Source organism: Notolepis coatsorum (genome assembly GCF_963971535.1).
Source record: "Notolepis coatsorum genome assembly, chromosome: 3".
Lineage (NCBI taxonomy): Eukaryota > Metazoa > Chordata > Actinopteri > Aulopiformes > Paralepididae > Notolepis > Notolepis coatsorum.
The window spans coordinates 77766792-77786822 of NC_140167.1; the positions used below are offsets into that span (position 1 = coordinate 77766792).

Here is a 20031-nt window from a genome sequence, read left to right on the forward strand (position 1 = left end):
ATTGTAGCTTACCACCACCGGTATGACTGTGTATGAACGAATAATGGACTCTGTAAGCGCTCTGGGGTCTCTGGGGTGTCACGAAGAGCGCTATATAAATCCAATCCATTATTATTATTATTATTAACCTGAGACTGTGCTTTATATTATGTTGTTAACCTGAGACTGTGCTTTATATTATGATGTTAACCTGCAGCTCTGTGCTTTATCATCATCATCATCATCATCATCATTTATTTATTCGTACATGGAATTACCACAGTCCAACAGTACATATTCATAATTCACCAAATCCCATGGCTGAAAGGAACAGGAAGAAGAAAAATTCGTATATACCTGCCCCTACACACACACAACACACCGATAGACTTATTGTGTAAAACCAAACCGAATATACCAATTTTGCAAAAATGGAAACATCAACACAACCAAATTAAATCAACATAAACAAACCTGCAGCTCTGTGCTTTATATTATGTTGTTAACCTGAGACTCTGTGTGCTTTATATATATTATGTTGTTAACCTGATACTGTGCTTTATATTATGTTAACCTGAGACTCTGTGTGCTTTATATATATTATGTTGTTAACCTGAGACTGTGATTTATATTATGTTGTTCCCCTGAGGCTCTGTGCTTTATATTATGTTGTTAACCCGAGACTGTGCTTTATATTATGTTGTTCCCCTGAGGCTCTGTGCTTTATATTATGTTGTTAACCTGAGACTGTGCTTTATATTATGTTGTTCCCCTGAGGCTCTGTGCTTTATATTATGTTGTTAACCTGAGACTGTGCTTTATATTATGTTGTTAACCTGAGACTGTGCTTTGTGTTATGTTGTTAACCTGAGACTGTGCTTTATATTATGTTGTTAACCTGAGACTCTGTGCTTTATATTATGTTGTTAACCTGCAGCTCTGTGCTTTATATTATGTTGTTAACCTGAGACTGTGCTTTATATTATGTTGTTAACCTGAGACTGTGCTTTATATTATGTTGTTAACCTGAGACTGTGCTTTATGTTATGTTGTTAACCTGAGACTGTGCTTTATATTATGTTGTTCCCCTGAGGCTCTGTGCTTTATATTAGGTTGTTAACCTGAGACTGTGCTTTATATTATGTTGTTCCCCTGAGGCTCTGTGCTTTATATTAGGTTGTTAACCTGAGACTGTGCTTTATATTATGTTGTTAACCTGAGACTGTGCTTTATATTAGGTTGTTCCCCTGAGGCTCTGTGCTTTATATTATGTTGTTAACCTGAGACTGTGCTTTATATTATGTTGTTAACCTGAGACTCTGTGCTTTATATTATGTTGTTAACCTGAGGCTCTGTGCTTTATATTATGTTGTTAACCTGAGACTGTGCTTTATATTAGGTTGTTAACCTGAGACTGTGCTTTATATTATGTTGTTAACCTGAGACTGTGTGCTTTATATTATGTTGTTAACCTGAGACTGTGCTTTATATTAGGTTGTTAACCGGAGGCTCTGTGCTTTATATTATGTTGTTAACCTGAGACTGTGTGCTTTATATTATGTTGTTAACCTGAGACTCTTTGTGATTTATATATATTATGTTGTTCCCCTGAGGCTCTGTGCTTTATATTATTTTGTTAACCTGAGACTGTGCTTTATATTATGTTGTTAACCTGAGACTGTGTGCTTTATATTATGTTGTTAACCTGAGACTGTGCTTTATATTATGATGTTAACCTGCAGCTCTGTGCTTTATCATCATCATCATCATCATCATTTATTTATTCGTACATGGAATTACCACAGTCCAACAGTACATATTCATATAATTCACCAAATCCCATGGCTGAAAGGAACAGGAAGAAGAAAAATTTGTATATACCTGCCCCTACACACACACAACACACCGATAGACTTATTGTGTAAAACCAAACCGAATATACCCATTTTGCAAAAATGGAAACATCAACACAACCAAATTAAATCAACATAAACAAACCTGCAGCGCTGTGCTTTATATTATGTTGTTAACCTGAGACTCTGTGTGCTTTATATATATTATGTTGTTAACCTGAGACTGATTTATATTATGTTGTTCCCCTGAGGCTCTGTGCTTTATATTATGTTGTTAACCTGAGACTGCTTTATATTATGTTGTTCCCCTGAGGCTCTGCTTTATATTATGTTGTTAACCTGAGACTGTGCTTTATATTATGTTGTTAACCTGAGACTGTGCTTTATATTATGTTGTTAACCTGAGACTCTGTGCTTTATATTATGTTGTTAACCTGCAGCTCTGTGCTTTATATTATGTTGTTAACCTGAGACTGTGCTTCATATTATGTTGTTCCCCTGAGGCTGTGTGCTTTATATTAGGTTGTTAACCTGAGACTGCTTTATATTATGTTGTTAACCTGAGACTGTGCTTTATGTTATGTTGTTAACCTGAGACTGTGCTTTATATTATGTTGTTCCCCTGAGGCTCTGTGCTTTATATTAGGTTGTTAACCTGAGACTGTGCTTTATATTATGTTGTTAACCTGAGACTGTGCTTTATATTATGTTGTTAACCTGAGACTCTGTGCTTTATATTATGTTGTTAACCTGAGGCTCTGTGCTTTATATTATGTTGTTAACCTGAGACTGTGCTTTATATTAGGTTGTTAACCTGAGACTGCTTTATATTATGTTGTTAACCTGAGACTGTGTGCTTTATATTATGTTGTTAACCTGAGACTGTGCTTTATATTAGGTTGTTAACCTGAGACTGTGCTTTATATTATGTTGTTAACCTGAGGCTCTGTGCTTTATATTATGTTGTTAACCTGAGACTGCTTTATATTAGGTTGTTAACCTGAGAATGTGCTTTATATTAGGTTGTTAACCTGAGACTGTGCTTTATATTATGTTGTTAACCTGAGACTGTGCTTTATATTATGTTGTTAACCTGAGACTGTGCTTTATATTATGTTGTTAACCTGAGACTCACTGTGCTTTATATTATGTTGTTCCCCTGAGGCTCTGGATCCCATTTGGTGCTGATTGGGCCAACATTTAAAAAGAGTAGAAAAACCCAATAACATGTTGTAGAGCATATTTAGATGCATAGGAATATGACATTTCCTGTTGATCTGACCTACGGCTTTGAAGTCATGGCCTTTTACGTTTGATCATTTCTTATAGCGCCATCATCTGGCTGACAACCAAACAGAATATACCCATTTTGCAAAAATGGAAACATCAACACAACCAAATTAAATCAACATAAACAAACCTGCAGCTCTGTGCTTTATATTATGTTGTTAACTAGGGATGTCCCGATCAAGTTTTTTTGCTCCCGATCCGATCCCGATCATGTGATTTTGAGTATCTACCGATACCGATATTTCCCGATCCGATCAAAAAAAGAATTTTATTTGTTTTTATTTATTTGTTTAAAAAAAAATTATTCAACAAACATGACCATGTTCACGTCTTAAACTCATACTGAGGCCTTAGTTTTGGGTTTAAATTGCATATCATTCATTTATTTATTGTCACACAGAGCAGAAGAATTTTGCCAAAACAAACCAATAGCATCCAGCTGCAGAAAGGCAGACCACTTTTCACCTGGATAACGTCAACATTCAGGGTGAATGTAATGTGAGAAATTGGGATAAAAAAAAATATATTGGGTCTGAGAGTGTGGCTGGTCTGCCATTCTGCAGCTGGATACTATTGGTTTTTTTGGCAAAATTCTTCTGCTCTGTGTGACAATAAATAAATGAATGATGATATGCAATTTAAAACCAAAACTAAGGCCTCAGTATGAGTTTAAGACGTGAACATGGTCATGTTTGTTGAAAAAAATAAAAAAAATAAAGATTTTATTTTTGCCGATCCCAATCTTCGGAAAATCACGTGATCGGCCCCGATCACGTGATCGGATTGGGACATCCCTATTGTTAACCTGAGACTCTGTGTGCTTTATATATATTATGTTGAGTAGTGGGGGCCATAGGAATTTTAGTTGGACCTTTTATAATGATAATAAGAATGACAATGATAATAATAATGGTAATGATAATGATGATAATAATTATGATTATGTATTATTATAATCATAGTGATTGTGATAATAAATATGATGATAATAATGTATTATTTATTCTGCAGTATTGATGTGGACGGCACCATGACTCTGGACTGGAACGAGTGGAGAGAGCACTTCCTGTTTAACCCTGCAACCGACCTGCAGCAGATCATCCGCTACTGGAAACATACCACCGTGAGCTGTCTGTCTGTCTCTGTCTACCAGTGTTTAGTCAGTCTATTCTGCCAACGTCCACTAGAGGTCCCCAGACTCTAGTTTGAGCAGCGCTGCACTGTAACCAGGTGTTCCCCATTGAGACTGAAGTTATGTAAAGAGGGGGAGGGAGGGGGAGAGATCACAGTACTGTTCCACTGTGAGGATCCAGTAATAATCTTGCAGTAATTATTACATTCTTGTTGGTGTATTTCAACCCGTAGCAACCCTCGTTTCTTCCAGCATGGAGGACAAAAGGGCAAATCTGTACTGTGCCTCCTTTACATAATAATCCAGTCTGATGAAGTGTACTGGTTAATCTGTGACGTCCAGTCTGATGAAGTGTACTGGTTAATCTGTGACGTCCAGTCTGATGAAGTGTACTGGTTAATCTGTGACGTCACAGCCAGCAGCCATTGGCCCAGTGGAGAGGGTGGATAAGCTACCGTGGGGACAGATGAGCTAATCTGAGGCTGTCCTAGGTGAGGATTAGGTGGTCAGTGTCATCAGGACAGAGTCTGGACAGGACGTACTGGAGAGAGGTGGCTGACAGGTGAGTTTACTGACTGACAGACTAGGTAGCTGGTAGCAGGTCTGGTGCATCAGATGGTTTAACTGATCACCACCGGCTGCCGGCAGAACCCCCTCTCTGCCTGGACCAGAACCCCCTCTCTGCCTGGACCAGAACCCCCTCTCTGTCTGGACCAGAACCCCCTCTCTGCCTGGACCAGAACCCCCTCTCTGTCTGGACCAGAACCCCCTCTCTGCCTGGACCAGAACCCCCGCTCTGCCTGGACCAGAACCCCCTCTCTGCCTGGATCAGAACCCCCTCTCTGTCTGGACCAGAACCAGCTCTCTGCCTGGACCAGAACCCCCTCTCTGCCTGGACCAGAACCCCATCTCTGCCTGGACCAGAACCCCCTCTCTGCCTGGACCAGAACCCCCTCTCTGCCTGGATCAGAACCCCCTCTCTGTCTGGACCAGAACCAGCTCTCTGCCTGGACCAGAACCCCCTCTCTGCCTGGACCAGAACCCCATCTCTGCCTGGACCAGAACCCCCTCTCTGCCTGGTCCAGAACCCCCTCTCTGCCTGGACCAGAACCACCTCTCTGCCTGGACCAGAACCATCTCTGCCTGGACCAGAACCCCCTCTCTGCCTGGACCAGAACCCCCTCTATGCCTGGACCAGAACCCCCTCTCTGCCTGGACCAGAACCCCCTCTCTGCCTGGACCAGAACCACCTCTCTGCCTGGACCAGAACCATCAGAACGTCTCTCTGCCATCTCGTAGCCAACCTGCTTTTTAAAACAGATCTGAAGTAGTGAAGATAGGAGAGCAGAGGAGAAGAGAGAAGAGGAGGAGAGGACGTTAGCATGGTCCTATTGCAGCGTCCGTCTGCTCAACGGAACACTTGGTTCTTCATCCACCGGGAAGATGATGGCGCCACGTACGAGGTGGAGGTAGACGTGGTAGGTTGCAGGTTCTAAACCCGTACGAGGTGGAGGTAGACGTGGTAGGTTGCAGGTTCTAAACCCGTACGAGGTGGAGGTAGACGTGGTAGGTTGCAGGTTCTAAACCCGTAGAGGTGGAGGTAGACGTGGTAGGTTGCAGGTTCTAAACCCGTACGAGGTGGAGGTAGACGTGGTAGGTTGCAGGTTCTAAACCCGTACGAGGTGGAGGTAGACGTGGTAGGTTGCAGGTTCTAAATCCGTACGAGGTGGAGGTAGACGTGGTAGGTTGCAGGTTCTAAACCCGTACGAGGTGGAGGTAGACGTGGTAGGTTGCAGGTTCTAAACCCGTACGAGGTGGAGGTAGACGTGGTAGGTTGCAGGTTCTAAACCCGTACGAGGTGGAGGTAGACGTGGTAGGTTGCAGGTTCTAAACCCGTACGAGGTGGAGGTAGACGTGGTAGGTTGCAGGTTCTAAACCCGTACGAGGTGGAGGTAGAAGTGGTAGGTTGCAGGTTCTAAACCCGTACGAGGTGGAGGTAGAAGTGGTAGGTTGCAGGTTCTAAACCCGTACGAGGTGGAGGTAGAAGTGGTAGGTTGCAGGTTCTAAACCCGTAGAGGTGGAGGTAGAAGTGGTAGGTTGCAGGTTCTAAACCCGTACGAGGTGGAGGTAGACGTGGTAGGTTGCAGGTTCTAAACCCCTACGAGGTGGAGGTAGAAGTGGTAGGTTGCAGGTTCTAAACCCGTACAAGGTTATTTATATTGTAATATACAGGTTATTTATATTGTGATATACAGGCCTACAGGTGATTTATATTGTGATATACAGACCTACAGGTTATTTATATTGTGATATACAGGTGATTTAGGCATACAGGTTATTTATATTGTGATATACAGGTGATTTAGGCATACAGGTTATTTATATTGTGATATACAGGTGATTTAGGCCTACAGGTTATTTATATTGTGATATACAGGTGATTTAGGCCTACAGGTTATTTATATTTTGATATATAGGCCTACATGTTGTTTATATTCTGATACACAGGTGATTTAGGCCTACGGGTGGTGTACATTGTGATGTGAGGAGCGGATGATTATGTAACGACCTTGCTGGTGATGATGTCACACCTGGTTCAGCTCTGTTGTTTGGCACACGTCCTGATTGGCTGTTGGCCTTGTCAGGTTAATCAGTTGTTTCCAGTGTGGAGATGATGGGCAGGTAATCTTTAAATAGAGAGCGAGAGAAGACCCTGTCCTCGTACGTCGTCTCTGGGACAATAATAAATGTATTCTAATCTAACTTGTACCACTTAATATATTTAGTTAGTTAGTTCATCAGTTCATATTTTTTGTTAGTTATTCAGTTAATATATTTAGTTAGTTAATTACTTAAAGCTGCAATAATAATTTGGCAGTATTTCATTTTCTACAGTATTTTCCCATACATTTTTCAAAACTTCTTATGACTACCTGCCATCAGAAGGTATCATTGAGTCAATCAACCCTGCTATCAGGCTATCCATCAGAAGGTACTTTTTTTCTCCTACAACATGCTGTCAGTTGAAGCTGTGTGTGTGTGTGTGTGCGTGTGTGTGTGTGTGTGTGTGTGTGTGTGTGTGTGTGTGTGTGTGTGTGTGTGTGTGTGTGTGTGTGTGTGTGTGTGTGTGTGTGTGTGTGTGTGTGTGTGTGTGTGTGTGTGTGTGTGTGTGTGTGTGTGTGTGTGTGTGTGTGTGTGTGTGTGTGTGTGTGTGTGTGCTAAGCTGAGGTTTCCTGAAAGACATGTCCTGAGAGACGTATCGTGAGACGCATCCTAAGCTGCTATTAACATCATGAACTATTCTTATACTCCAATGACATCAGAAACATCCAGTGTTCACATCCACTATGACTATTGTGAAGATAGATGGACAGACAGACAGACAGACAGACAAATAGATTATTATAGAGTAATATTTAGTTAAGTGAGTGAGACACATTTCAGTCAGGTTTCAGAGCCAACCACAGCACAGAATCTGCCCTGCTTAAGGTCACCAATGACCTGCTCCTCACTACCGACACCCGGGACTGTGCTGTCCTTATGCTCTTAGACCTCAGTGCAGCTTTCGATACAATACACTACCCACTTTCAAAAACACTCTGAAAGAACACCTACGGAAGACTGCAATTCAAAACTGGCCCCTACAAATGTCCTAACCCAGTTGTACAGTAAATGACCAAGTATGGCTTTGTCAGTATTCCAATTCCAATGCCTAAACTTAACCCTAACCTTAACCAACTCCGAAAGAATGCCTAAACTTAACCCTAACCTTAACCAACTCCGCAAGAATGCCTAAGCTTAACCCTAACCTTAACCAACTCCGAAATATTGCCATGCTCTAAGACAAACTCTAACCTTAACCAACTCTGAAAGAATGCCTAAACTTAACCCTAACCTTAACCAACTCCGAAAGAATGCCTAAACTTAACCCTAACCTTAACCAACTCCGAAAGAATGCCTAAACTTAACCGGTGAAAGAATGCACGTTAAAAAAAATTAAGTGATTCGAACTTGTCACCAACCGCACCGCAGGCTCCACAGCAAGGCGGCGAACTGCCGCGGCATTATGCAGCCGTAATCCCCCCTCTTTTAACATCGACGGTTAGCTCAACTCGTCTGCGGTGTGGTTGGTGACAAGTTCGAATCACTTAACTTTTTTTTTAACATGCATTCTTTCGCATGTCCTTTTATTGGTTTACAAAGCCCTAAATGGTAAGGCCCCTGCTTACCTAGCAGACCTCCTCACCCCCTATACCAACGCCAGGGCCCTCAGATCGGCTGATAAGGGTCTCCTAACCACCCGTAGGTCTAACTTCAAGTCTAGGGGGGGGACGTGCTTTTGCGGTCGCAGCCCCTGACCTCTGGAACAGCATCCCCATGTCCATTAAATCTGCCCCCTCCATCGAGTCTTTTAAATCAAAACTCAAACCCCACCTATATCGCCTGGCCTTCCCTGACTCACTTTGACTCTTGCCGTACTTGTTGACGTGTTGTTCTGTTTTTCCTTTGTCTATCCGTTGATTTCTTTCTTCTGTTTATTTTATACTTTTCTTTGTTCTTAGCAGTGTTGGGCAAGTTACTTTTAAAAAGTAACTAGTTGCAGTTACTAGTTACTTCTTCCAAAAAGTAATTAAATTACTTACTCAGTTACAAATGATACAAGTAACTAGTTACTTCAGAAAGTAACTATTGCGTTACTTTCAAGATTATTTTTTTTACATAAACAACATACACAAATCTAAACTATTTTAATGTTGCTGTGGGACAAAGTGAGACTAGCCTCCAATCAAATGCCATGTATGTAGATATTATAATTACTATGTTTATATAGTGGATCATACAAACACAATAGATGTTTTGGAACTTTTTATATGTATTGCCCCTCAATAGGCCACAACTGGGCAACATTAAATTATGCTTGTTAAGCACTATACCAAAAATAAATAACAAATATATACTGATTGATTGAACATTTTAATGAACAGATTGCAGAATGGGTACAATACAGTACGGCTCAATACACACAATTGTTAAGGGGATGCAGATCAGAGAAAGACTTTCGTCTTGTTTACATCAGGGTCCCCCATTTTCAATTCATGACATTTATGACATACACAACATACAGATATAAGAATCTAATCGAATCATCTAAACTAATCTAATCATGACATTTAAGACATGCATGACATACAGATATATATATATCTCTGTGCACCAGACTGTGCTATTAAACCAGGAAGTGCAGCACTGTTGATGAGGCTGTCAGCAGTAGAGCCACTACTACTTGCCCTGCGCTGCAACACAACAAGAGTGAACAAAAAACGCTCATGGACCCGCGGTCTCACGCTGACTGCTCGCTTATGTTGTTCCGTTGGATTCGTTTTGGATTATTTGGTCTCAAAACGTACACTACACGGACCCGTGGTCTCACGCTGACTGAGTCGCTGTTGTGGCTGTGTGTCAGACTCTGGAGGCACCCGCCCACCTCTACCTCTAATTGGCTTACCATGACATTTTACTCAACCTCAGCCAATCGTCAGCATGTTTGTGCTTGGCTCGCGCACTGCCCACTAAACAAGGAAGAACATATTGCCTCTCAGCGCAGAGATCTGTCTGATGAAAGAAACAGGTTAATTCATAGTAACGCGCCGCATTTTTTTGCAGTAACGGTAACGGCGTTATTAAGATTGGAAGAGTAAGATTACTCGTTACTGAAATAACTAACGCCGTTACTTATAGCGCCGTTATTCCCATCACTGGTTCTTAGTTTAGCTATGTGAAGCACTTTGGTTGACAAGCGTCATGTTTAAACGTGCTATATAAATAAATTTGATTGATTGATTGAGTAATATTTAGTTAAGTGAGTATCAGTAATATCTTCTTCTAATATCAACTTTACTTGTCATTTTCCTATTTGTGCAAGACATACAGAAACATTGAATTACGTTCCCCCCTTCCCAAGGTGTATATAAAAAGATCTAGACAATATAAAACACAAAGGTAACATAGGATACAATATACAACACACAATAATACAGGACTATGTAGTATGTACAATATAAACAGTAGCTAAAATGAAATTAATGAGTGAATTAAATAAAAGAGAACTTAGTGCAAATATTCCTAGCAGCAGTAGTACATAGTAAAATAAAATAAAGTGGCAGTATGTGTCTGTGGGATGGTGTGTGTGTGTCAGTGGGGGGGGGGGGGGGTTCCTAGTCCAGAGTCTGTGAGGGTAGAGTAAGAGAGGGGGGGGGGCTGGGAGAGAGTTCAGCTTCCTGACAGCCTGATGGGTGAAGTTGTCTTTCAGTCTGCTAGTCCTAGCTCGGAGGCTCCTCATTCTCCTCCCAGAGGGCAGCAGACTGAAGAAGCGCTGTGAGGGGTGGGTAGTGCAAAGCCCACGATGCGTAGTGCTTTGCGGGCCAGGCGTGTGTTGTAAATGTCCTGGAGGGAGGGGAGGGGGGCACCAACGATCCTCTCAGCTGTTCTGACCGTGCACCGCAGGGTCTTGCGGCAGAATGCAGTGCAACGCGGTTATGCAGCTGGTCAGGAGGCTCTCGATGGTGCCCCGGTAGAAGGAGCACAGGATGGACACTGAGGCTCCAGCTCTTCTCAGTTTGCGGAGGAAGTAGAGGCGCTGCTGAGCTTTCTTGGCCAGTGATGCAGTGTTGGTGTTCCAGGAGAGGCCCTCTGTGATGTGCACACCCAGGAATTTGGTGCTGCTCACTCTCTCCACCACTGATGGTCAGTGGAGGGTGCTGGGTATGCACTCTCCGGAAGTCGACAACAACCTCCTTCGTTTTCTCCACATTGAGAATGAGGTTGTTGTTGTATTTAGTTAGTTAAGTGAGTGAGTAATATTTAGTTAGTTAAGTGAGTGAGTTATATTTAGTTAAGTGAGTGAGTGAGTAATATTTAGTTAGTTAAGTGAGTGAGTAATATTTTGTTAAGTGAGTGAGTAATATTTAGTTATGCGAGTGAGTGAGTAATATTTAGTTAGTTAAGTGAGTGAGTAATATTTAGTTAACACTTTGGTTGCCTTGGGTTAAATTCATGATATACCATAGGTTGCCGGCTCTATTTGTCTATGGAGAAGTACCCCTTCTTTGCTTGGCTATAACTTTTTAAATTCTATTGCTACATTGCCATTATTAGGGCCCATTCAAAGTCCTATATGTATTGTTCATTGTGTAGCAACGTTAAACTTTTTCATTCACATATTCATAGTAAAGTATGGTCTAATGTATAAGTATGTTTTCATCTCTTTCTGCAGCTTTCTCCAGAACGTGATCTATAGCCCCAAATGCATTATATTGATGATGCAATACAGTTTTATGGCAATCAGCGCGATATAAAAAATTCCAACTAGACGTACTTCTAGAAGTTACTACACGTCATCTGATGTTGACCGGATGGGCTAGGGGGCGTTTATAATTCCGTGGGCAGCGTTATACCAATCATCTAATGTGGGTCAAATGTTGATAATAGCAGTTAGTATCGAAGACGGTAACGTTACACGCTAAAACTCACCCCAGTCTCCGCGCGCCGTTGGGCGATCATCGTAGAGTAGAAATCTTATCATTATGGGATGTAGATTTACCCGGTCCATCTCCAGCTTGTATAATGGTATATACGTCCAAATCATGTTGTTTATCGAGTTATTGGCAATCGATCACTGTGTATTGTGACGAGCTAGAATGCCGGGACCTATAGCGAGTGCCCGGAAGTAATACGGACGTCCAGCACAACCTCTATGCCACTTCCTGTTTAAGCGATTGCGCCGATCGGCCACCAGATGGCGCTCCTGAACCGCCAGAGAGCTCAGTGGGTCCTCCTGGTGGATCTCAGGCCAGCGGAGGGGACATATGAATCCGATCGCAGATTTTTGAAATATTGATATAAGGACGCTGTACAGCGTCCTCCGGCAACTTGAGCATGGCCGGCAATGACGTCTAAACATGTTTCATGGCAGCCAAAGTGTTAAGTGAGTGAGTAATATTTAGTTATGCGAGTGAGTAATATTTAGTTAAGTGAGTGAGTATGAGTACTATTTAGTTAGTTAAGTGAGTGAGTAATATTTAGTTAAGTGAGTGAGTAATATTTAGTTGAGTGAGTACTATTTAGTTAGTTAATGTTATCACATGAATAATATTACATGAGTAATATTTAGTTAGTTGAGTGAGTAATATTTAGTTAGTTAAGTGAGTAATATTTAGTTAAGTGAGTGGGTGAGTAATATTTAGTTAAGTGAGTGAGTATGAGTAATATTTAGTTAAGTGAGTGAGTGAGTGAGTGAGTACTATTTAGTTAAGTGAGTAATATTTAGTTAAGTGAGTAATATTTAGTTGAGTGAGTGAGTAATGTTTAGTTGAGTGAGTACTATTTAGTTAGTTAATGTTATCACATGAATAATATTACATGAGTGATATTTAGTTAGTTGAGTGAGTAATATTTAGTTAGTTGAGTGAGTGAGTAATATTTAGTTAGTTGAGTGAGTCATATTTAGTTAGTTAATGTTATCACATGAATAATATTACATGAGTAATGTTTAGTTAGTTAATGTTATGACATGAATAATATTACATGAGTAATATTTAGTTAGTAATGTTGTTAACACATTAATAATATTACATGAGTAATATTTAGTTAGTTAATATCACAATCACATGAATGTAGACATCCTGGTGAGACACACTGGAAGACTGACTGTTTCATAATTACTTCTCAGTGATGAGCCATTTATTTATTGTGATATTATTTATTAATATTATTATGGTAAAGATGTTGTGTGTATTTTAGATCCTCTGACGACCTGAGCTTTCTATCCCTGGTTGTACACATATCTCTATGATGTCTGTTATTGTATGTATATATATAGTTAGGAGTAGAGCTTGAGCAATATTATCAGGTGATATTGGCTCATCACCAATATATCAGTATAAATATCTTATGTAGTGGTCCGTATCCGCTTCCATTCATTTGTGCTAAGGCTGCTAAGGTTAGCTTGCAGCTGGATAGCTTTCTACTGAACACACAGAAAGGTAATTAGTATCTTATTGTCTGACCCTTGAGAAGACGTTAAGAACATTTCCCATCATGTTGGTGTGTTCCTTTTTAAGAACAAACTTTTTCTCCTTAATTTAAAAGAAAAAATATCTCAAATTCAAATCAAGGGATTGAGAGCCTGTTAGCTATTAGTTATGGCCAATTATAGATGATGGTCTCCTTCTCTTCTCTCCTCTCTTCTTTCTCCTCTCATCTTTCACCTCTCCTCTTCTTCTCTCCTCTCTTCTCTCCTCTCTTCTTCTCCTCCTCTCATTCTCTTCTCCTCTTCCCTCTCCTCTCCTATTCTCTCTTCTTCTATATTCTTCTCTTCTCCTCTCCTCCTCTCATTCTCTTCTCCTCCTCCCCTCCTCTCCTCCCTCCCCATGTCCTCTCCTCTCCTCCTCTCCCTCAGGTGTTGGATGTAGGAGACAGTCTGACTATACCAGATGAGTTCACGGAGGAGGAGAAGACGTCAGGCGTGTGGTTGAAGCAGCTGGCAGCAGGCGCTGTGGCAGGAGCTGTGTCCCGTACAGGAACCGCCCCTCTGGACAGGATGAAGGTCTTCATGCAGGTCAGTCACATCCACCCATCTGTCAGTCTACATGATCCACCCATCAATCAATCATCTACATCAGCGGTTCTCAAACTACGGGTTGCAACCTAAAGTGGGGTCACGGGTAGGTGACAGTGTCGCACATTAGCAACAAAAAAGAAAAGAAAAAATAAATCGAGAGAAAAACCGACGAGCCCAACTCGGATTGAGTTTTTCACCTGTAAGCTGTTTGTATTTGCCATGTCTCGCCCCTTCATCAACGGAGGCCGACACAGTATTCCAATACACATCTCACTACAACCTGCACATATATAATCGCGGAGATCATGTCTCGTCTTTTGTGTGTAACCTGGACTCGCAATGGATAGGTTTGTTGTCTGAAGCGGTGCCGGTTGGCCACGATGAAATGGGCTCTGCGCATAACCAGCTGCTATACCACACTGAAGTGAGGTGGCTATCTCGAGGCAGAGTATTAAATCGCCTTTTTGAACTCCGAGAAGAAGCACAGATTTTCCTTGCAGACAAAAACAACCCATTGGCAGAGTGCTGATAATGAATGGCTGGCACAGCTGGCATATCTAGCTGACATCTTTGACCGCCTCAATGCGTTGAATCTGGGACTACAAGGTTGGGACACAGACCTGTTTGGACTCGCAGCTAAAATGGAGAGCTGGATTAAGAAACTCTGTTGGTGGCACTCCAGGATAATCAGTGGAGATTTTGGGGTATTTACTCAGCTTGGTGGCTTTTTGTAGGAACAGAATGTTGCAAGAAATAATTTGAAGCCCATCATCTGTAGCCACTAGAAGGGCTCATTGAACAATTTCAGATAGAGCGTGGACAATTTGGACAACTGGATCAAAGATCTGTTCATTACGTATGACGCAGCAGGCCTCCCACTCTCTTGAGTAGGAGGCACACAATGATTGGTGTGACGAGCTACTGAAAGTCAAGTTCACTGGACAGGCACTCGCAAAGTTCTGGACATCAGTCCGGAACGAGTACCCAGTGTTGTGTAATGCTGCGCTGAGAAAGCTTGTCCCCTTCGCATCAACATACCTCTGAGGCCGGATACAAAATAAATACAGATCTCTCCTCAGAGTAGAAGCGGATCTCCGCCAAAGCGCATGTGAATGTGTGCCAGAATTATGTTCTGGCAACATATTTGGGCTAAATATGCCTTGTTTTATAAATGTGTATACAGAAACAATTCCGTTGCTTTTGTTGATGGTATTCATTAATTTCATTGATATAAAGTGCTGTAATTTCATTTTCTAATAAATATGCATCAAGTTCAACAACATGTGCTTTTATTTTGATAGTCCTTAATTCCATGTTGAAATTACGCGATACATTAAGTGTGGGTTTGCTAAATAAATTTCTAAATAAAATGGAATTGTGGTATAAAACAGTTTGAGAACCCCTGGTCTACATGATCCACCCATCTATAATCAATAGTCTACATGATCCACCCATCTATAATCAATAGTCTACATGATCTACCCATCTATAAGCAATAATGATCTATAATCAATAATCTCTATGGTTCACTGATTTATAATCAATCTATATGATCCACTGATCTATATTCAATCATTTATATGATCCACTGATTTATAATCAATCTATATGATCTAATCCATAATAATGGCATAGCATCATAATTAAATGTGTTGTGTTTTCTCTGCAGGTTCATTCTTCTAAGAGCAACAAGATCAGTCTGGTGGGCGGCTTCAAACAGATGGTGAAAGAGGGCGGAGTCGCCTCGCTGTGGAGGGGCAACGGGGTCAACGTCCTGAAGATCGCCCCGGAGACCGCCATCAAGTTCATGGCCTACGAACAAGTAAACACACCCATCTGCCCTAAAAACACACTACCGATACCCCAACCCTAAACACAACCATCGACCCTAAAAACACACTACCGATACCCCAACCCTAAACACAACCGTCAACCCCAACCCCAAACACAACAATCTACCCTAAAAACACACTACCGATACCCCAACCCTAAACGCAACCATATACCCCAACCCTAAACACAACCATCAACCCCAACCCTAAACACAACCATCAACCCTAACCCTAACCACACACTACTAGACGGTTAACATTGTGAATATGAAGTGATGTTGTGTTTGTGTCTCCAGTACAAGAAGCTGTTGTCCAGCGATGGAGGGAAGGTTAAGACTCATGAGAGGTTCATGGCAGGTTCTATGGCTGGAGCCACCGCCCAGACAGTCATCTACCCCATGGAGGTACGGCTGTGTGCGTGTGTTGTGTGCATGCGCTGGTATGAGTGTTTATTCTACACTTGAAGTGATTCAGGATTACTCTGTGTGTTTATTATTATTATATTTTTTGTATGGAAAAGATAGTGTACCAACCACCCATGTGTTAAAGGTAACAAAGAAAACATTGTTGAAAGTGCCAATAATTGTGGTAGGTCACGGTCAGACCCGCCTTGTCATGGCTGTACTCTTCAAACTAGGCCAAAATGTTGTCAAATTCAATAACATGTTTGAATTGTTATTTTTAATATTGGCAATTTTGAGTGCCTTGTACTCTTCTCAGTCTCCTTATTCGCTAAATTTAATCCAACTTGTAAATATGTTTGATTATATCTGAGCTATTGCTAATACAGTAGTGATGTGACGATTCATCGATTTGCATCAGTGCGCCGGCATAAACGTTCACGATGCGAGTGCACCGGTGGAATAAGTCCGCTTCGGCTACAATTCAGGCTGAACTCGCGATGCATCTTGTTGTAGCGTCTTTGCATCGGTCAAAACCGATGCATTCATATAATTTTCTCTCATCCACTTCTGTCGGCAGTGCACTGTGACTGCACACAGCAGATATTATTGCTTCGCTACTACAGAAGGCGAGAGCCGCGTCACAGTTATCAACAACAAACAGTGGAAGTCGAGGAGGAGACATGAATAGAATTGATCAACATGGCTAACGCTAGTAGCCTCTGGCTAACGCCAGTCAGCCGTTCAGCTAACGCTAAACTACAGTGTCTAACTAACTAACTAACGTGACTCTGCAACACCAGTTCCATTAGTGAGGAGGGGGGGGGGTATATTGAAGACGCTTGACAACAGGTTCAAAGATAACTTCACATTTATTGGCAATTAGTTTCCTTATATCGCTTCCTCCAGCAGGTTCCAACTGTGTTGACAAAATGCAATCCTGCTCAGCTACGGAGCATCAGAATGCTCAAACGAGCTCGCTCTCGCTCTCTCTCTCTCTCTCTCTCTCTCTGTTCAATGATTTAAAGTGGCCAAACGTTACAATATAAATACTAATTGGATAGTTGATGATAAACATTTAATTTCATTATCTGAAATATTATAAAATCATTAAGTCTGCTATAAGCCATTATCCCTTTGTGTGTGATTATTATTGTCTCACAGTAGTGTGTATACATTGTGTGTGTGTGTTTTAGCTAAAGTGGATAGAAAACACAGTACTATGCAAAAGTCTTCTTAGGCACCCAAGAGTTTTTATATAAATTGTCTTACAGTAGATTATTTTATTTTTAATAATAATATAAGCTGCATATAAGGAATACAACCAAATCCTCTGTCATACCATAAAATTGTATCATTATTTTGCATCGTGTTGAATCGCATCGTATCGCCCCGAATCGCATTATGATGAATCAAATCGAATCGTATAGTATCTCAACAGGGGTGAATCGTATCGCATTGCCCGGTGCTTCAAATGCTTCGTTAATGTATCGTATCGTTGGCACCGTATCGAGATGCGCATCGCATCGGCCTCAGTGATGGAGATGCACATCACTATAATACAGGTCACGTTTGGTTTGGTTAATCTGAGCTATTGCTAATACAGGTCACGTTTGGTTAATCTGAGCTATTGCTAATACAGGTCACATTTGGATTTTGACAGTCTGGCTCAAAACAAGCTACTGTGGTACAGGTAGCATCATGGTTAATAAAACGTAGATTGAAAGGTATCTGCCTGATCTGTACAAGTGGTGGTTTATTTTGAAGGTACTTTCATATTATGTAAAATGTGTGTGTGCTCTCAGGTGATGAAGACTAGGTTGACTCTGAGCAAGACTGGTCAGTATTCAGGGATGATCGGCTGTGCAAAGGGCATTCTGAAGAAGGAGGGCGTGAAGGCGTTCTATAAAGGCTACGTTCCAAACCTCCTGGGGATTATTCCCTATGCAGGCATCGACCTGGCAGTGTACGAGGTCAGCTGCTACTTCCTGCTGGGTTTCAGGGGCTTTTAATGTCACTAATAGCCTCATGTCGGCTTCCTGTCAGCTTAATGTCAGCTTCCTGTCAGCTTCCTGTCAGCTTAATGTCAGCTTAATGTCAGCTTCCTGTCAGCTTCCTGTCAGCTTAATGTCAGCTTCCTGTCAGCTTCCTGTCAGCTTCCTGTCAGCTTAATGTCAGCTTCCTGTCAGCTTCCTGTCAGCTTCCTGTCAGCTTAATGTCAGCTTCCTGTCAGCTTCCTGTCAGCTTCCTGTCAGCTTCCTGTCAGCTTAATGTCAGCTTCCTGTCAGCTTCCTGTCAGCTTAATGTCAGCTTCCCGTCAGCTTAATGTCAGCTTCCAGTCAGAGTGTGTGTTCTTTGTGTTCCGTCAGTCAGAGTGTGTGTTCTGTGTGTTCCATCAGTCAGAGTGTGTTCTGTCAGTCAGAGTGTGTGTTGTCAGTCAGTGTGTGTTGTCAGTCAGAGTGTGTGTTCTGTCAGTCCAGAGTGTGTTCCGTCAGTCAGAGTGTGTTCTGTGTGTTCGGTCAGTCAGAGTGTGTGTTGTCAGTCAGAGTGTGTTGTTGTCAGTCAGAGTGTGTTCTGTCAGTCAGTGTGTGTTGTCAGTCAGAGTGTGTGTTGTCAGTCAGAGTGTGTTCTGTCAGTGTGTGTTCTGTGTGTTGTCAGGTGTGTGTTCTGTCAGTCAGAGTGTGGTCTGTCAGTCAGAGTGTGTTCTGTCAGTCAGAGTGTGTGTTCCGTCAGTCAGAGTGTGTTGTCAGTCAGAGTGTGTTCTGTCAGTCAGAGTGTGTTCTGTCAGTCAGAGTGTGTGTTCCGTCAGTCAGAGTGTGTGTTCTGTCAGTCAGAGTGTGTTCTGTCAGTCAGAGTGTGTGTTCCGTCAGTCAGAGTGTGTGTTCTGTCAGAGTGTGTTCTGTCAGTCAGAGTGTGTGTTCCGTCAGTCAGAGTGTGTGTTCTGTCAGTCAGAGTGTGTTCTGTCAGTCAGAGTGTGTTGTCAGTCAGAGTGTGTGTTCTGTGTGTTCTGTCAGTCAGAGTGTCTTCTGTCAGTCAGAGTGTGTTCTCTCCTCTCAGAGTCTGAAGAACGCCTGTCAGTCCGAGTGTGTGTTGTCAGTCAGTGTGTGTTGTCAGTCAGAGTGTGTGTTCTGTCAGTCAGTGTGTTGTCAGTCAGAGTGTGTGTTCCGTCAGTCAGAGTGTGTTGTCAGTCAGAGTGTGTTGTCAGTCAGAGTGTGTTCTGTCAGTCAGAGTGTTCTGTCAGTCAGAGTGTGTGTTGTCAGTCAGAGTGTGTTCTGTCAGTCAGAGTGTGTTCTGTCAGTCAGAGTGTGTTCTCTCCTCTCAGTCTGAAGAACGCCTGTCAGTCCGAGTGTGTTGTCAGTGTGTGTTGTCAGTCAGAGTGTGTGTTCTGTCAGTCAGTGTGTTGTCAGTCAGAGTGTGTGTTCCATCAGTCAGTGTGTTGTCAGTCAGAGTGTGTTGTCAGTCAGAGTGTGTTGTCAGTCAGAGTGTGTGTTCCATCAGTCAGAGTGTGTGTTGTCAGTCAGAGTGTGTGTTCTCTCCTCTCAGAGTCTGAAGAACGCCTGGCTCAGTCGCTATGCTAAGGACTCTGCCAACCCTGGGATCCTGGTGCTGCTGGGCTGTGGAACCATCTCCAGCAGCTGTGGTCAGCTGGCCAGCTACCCCCTCGCCCTGATCCGCACCCGGATGCAGGCCGCAGGTAACACACACACACATTGAACACATTATTTTAAGTGGTGTATATGTTGAAGCTACTGTAGATGCTGAAGCTACTGTAGATGCTGAAGCTACTGTAGATGCTGAAGCTACTGTAGCCCCTGCAGTCATTTTTTTCCGCACATTTAGCAGAACATTCGCCTCTAGATTTAAAATGTTTTGTCCCACAACTTCTCCACACCTCCCTTTGCACTTTTATTTATCCATCCAGACT

At 42.1% G+C, this 20031-nt stretch overlaps 1 protein-coding gene across 1 annotated transcript in view; it reads left to right on the plus strand.

Annotated features, from left to right (window-relative positions):
- The window catches only part of LOC311224483 (mitochondrial adenyl nucleotide antiporter SLC25A24-like), a 44541-nt gene that overhangs the window by 20022 nt on the left and 4488 nt on the right, over positions 1-20031 (plus strand). The window contains exons 4-9 of the mRNA XM_084309498.1: positions 4134-4245; positions 13712-13870; positions 15543-15695; positions 16002-16109; positions 17912-18079; positions 19650-19800. Of these exons, the coding sequence (XP_084165624.1) occupies positions 4134-4245; positions 13712-13870; positions 15543-15695; positions 16002-16109; positions 17912-18079; positions 19650-19800 (851 nt within the window). The remainder of the gene's footprint in view (positions 1-4133; positions 4246-13711; positions 13871-15542; positions 15696-16001; positions 16110-17911; positions 18080-19649; positions 19801-20031) is intronic.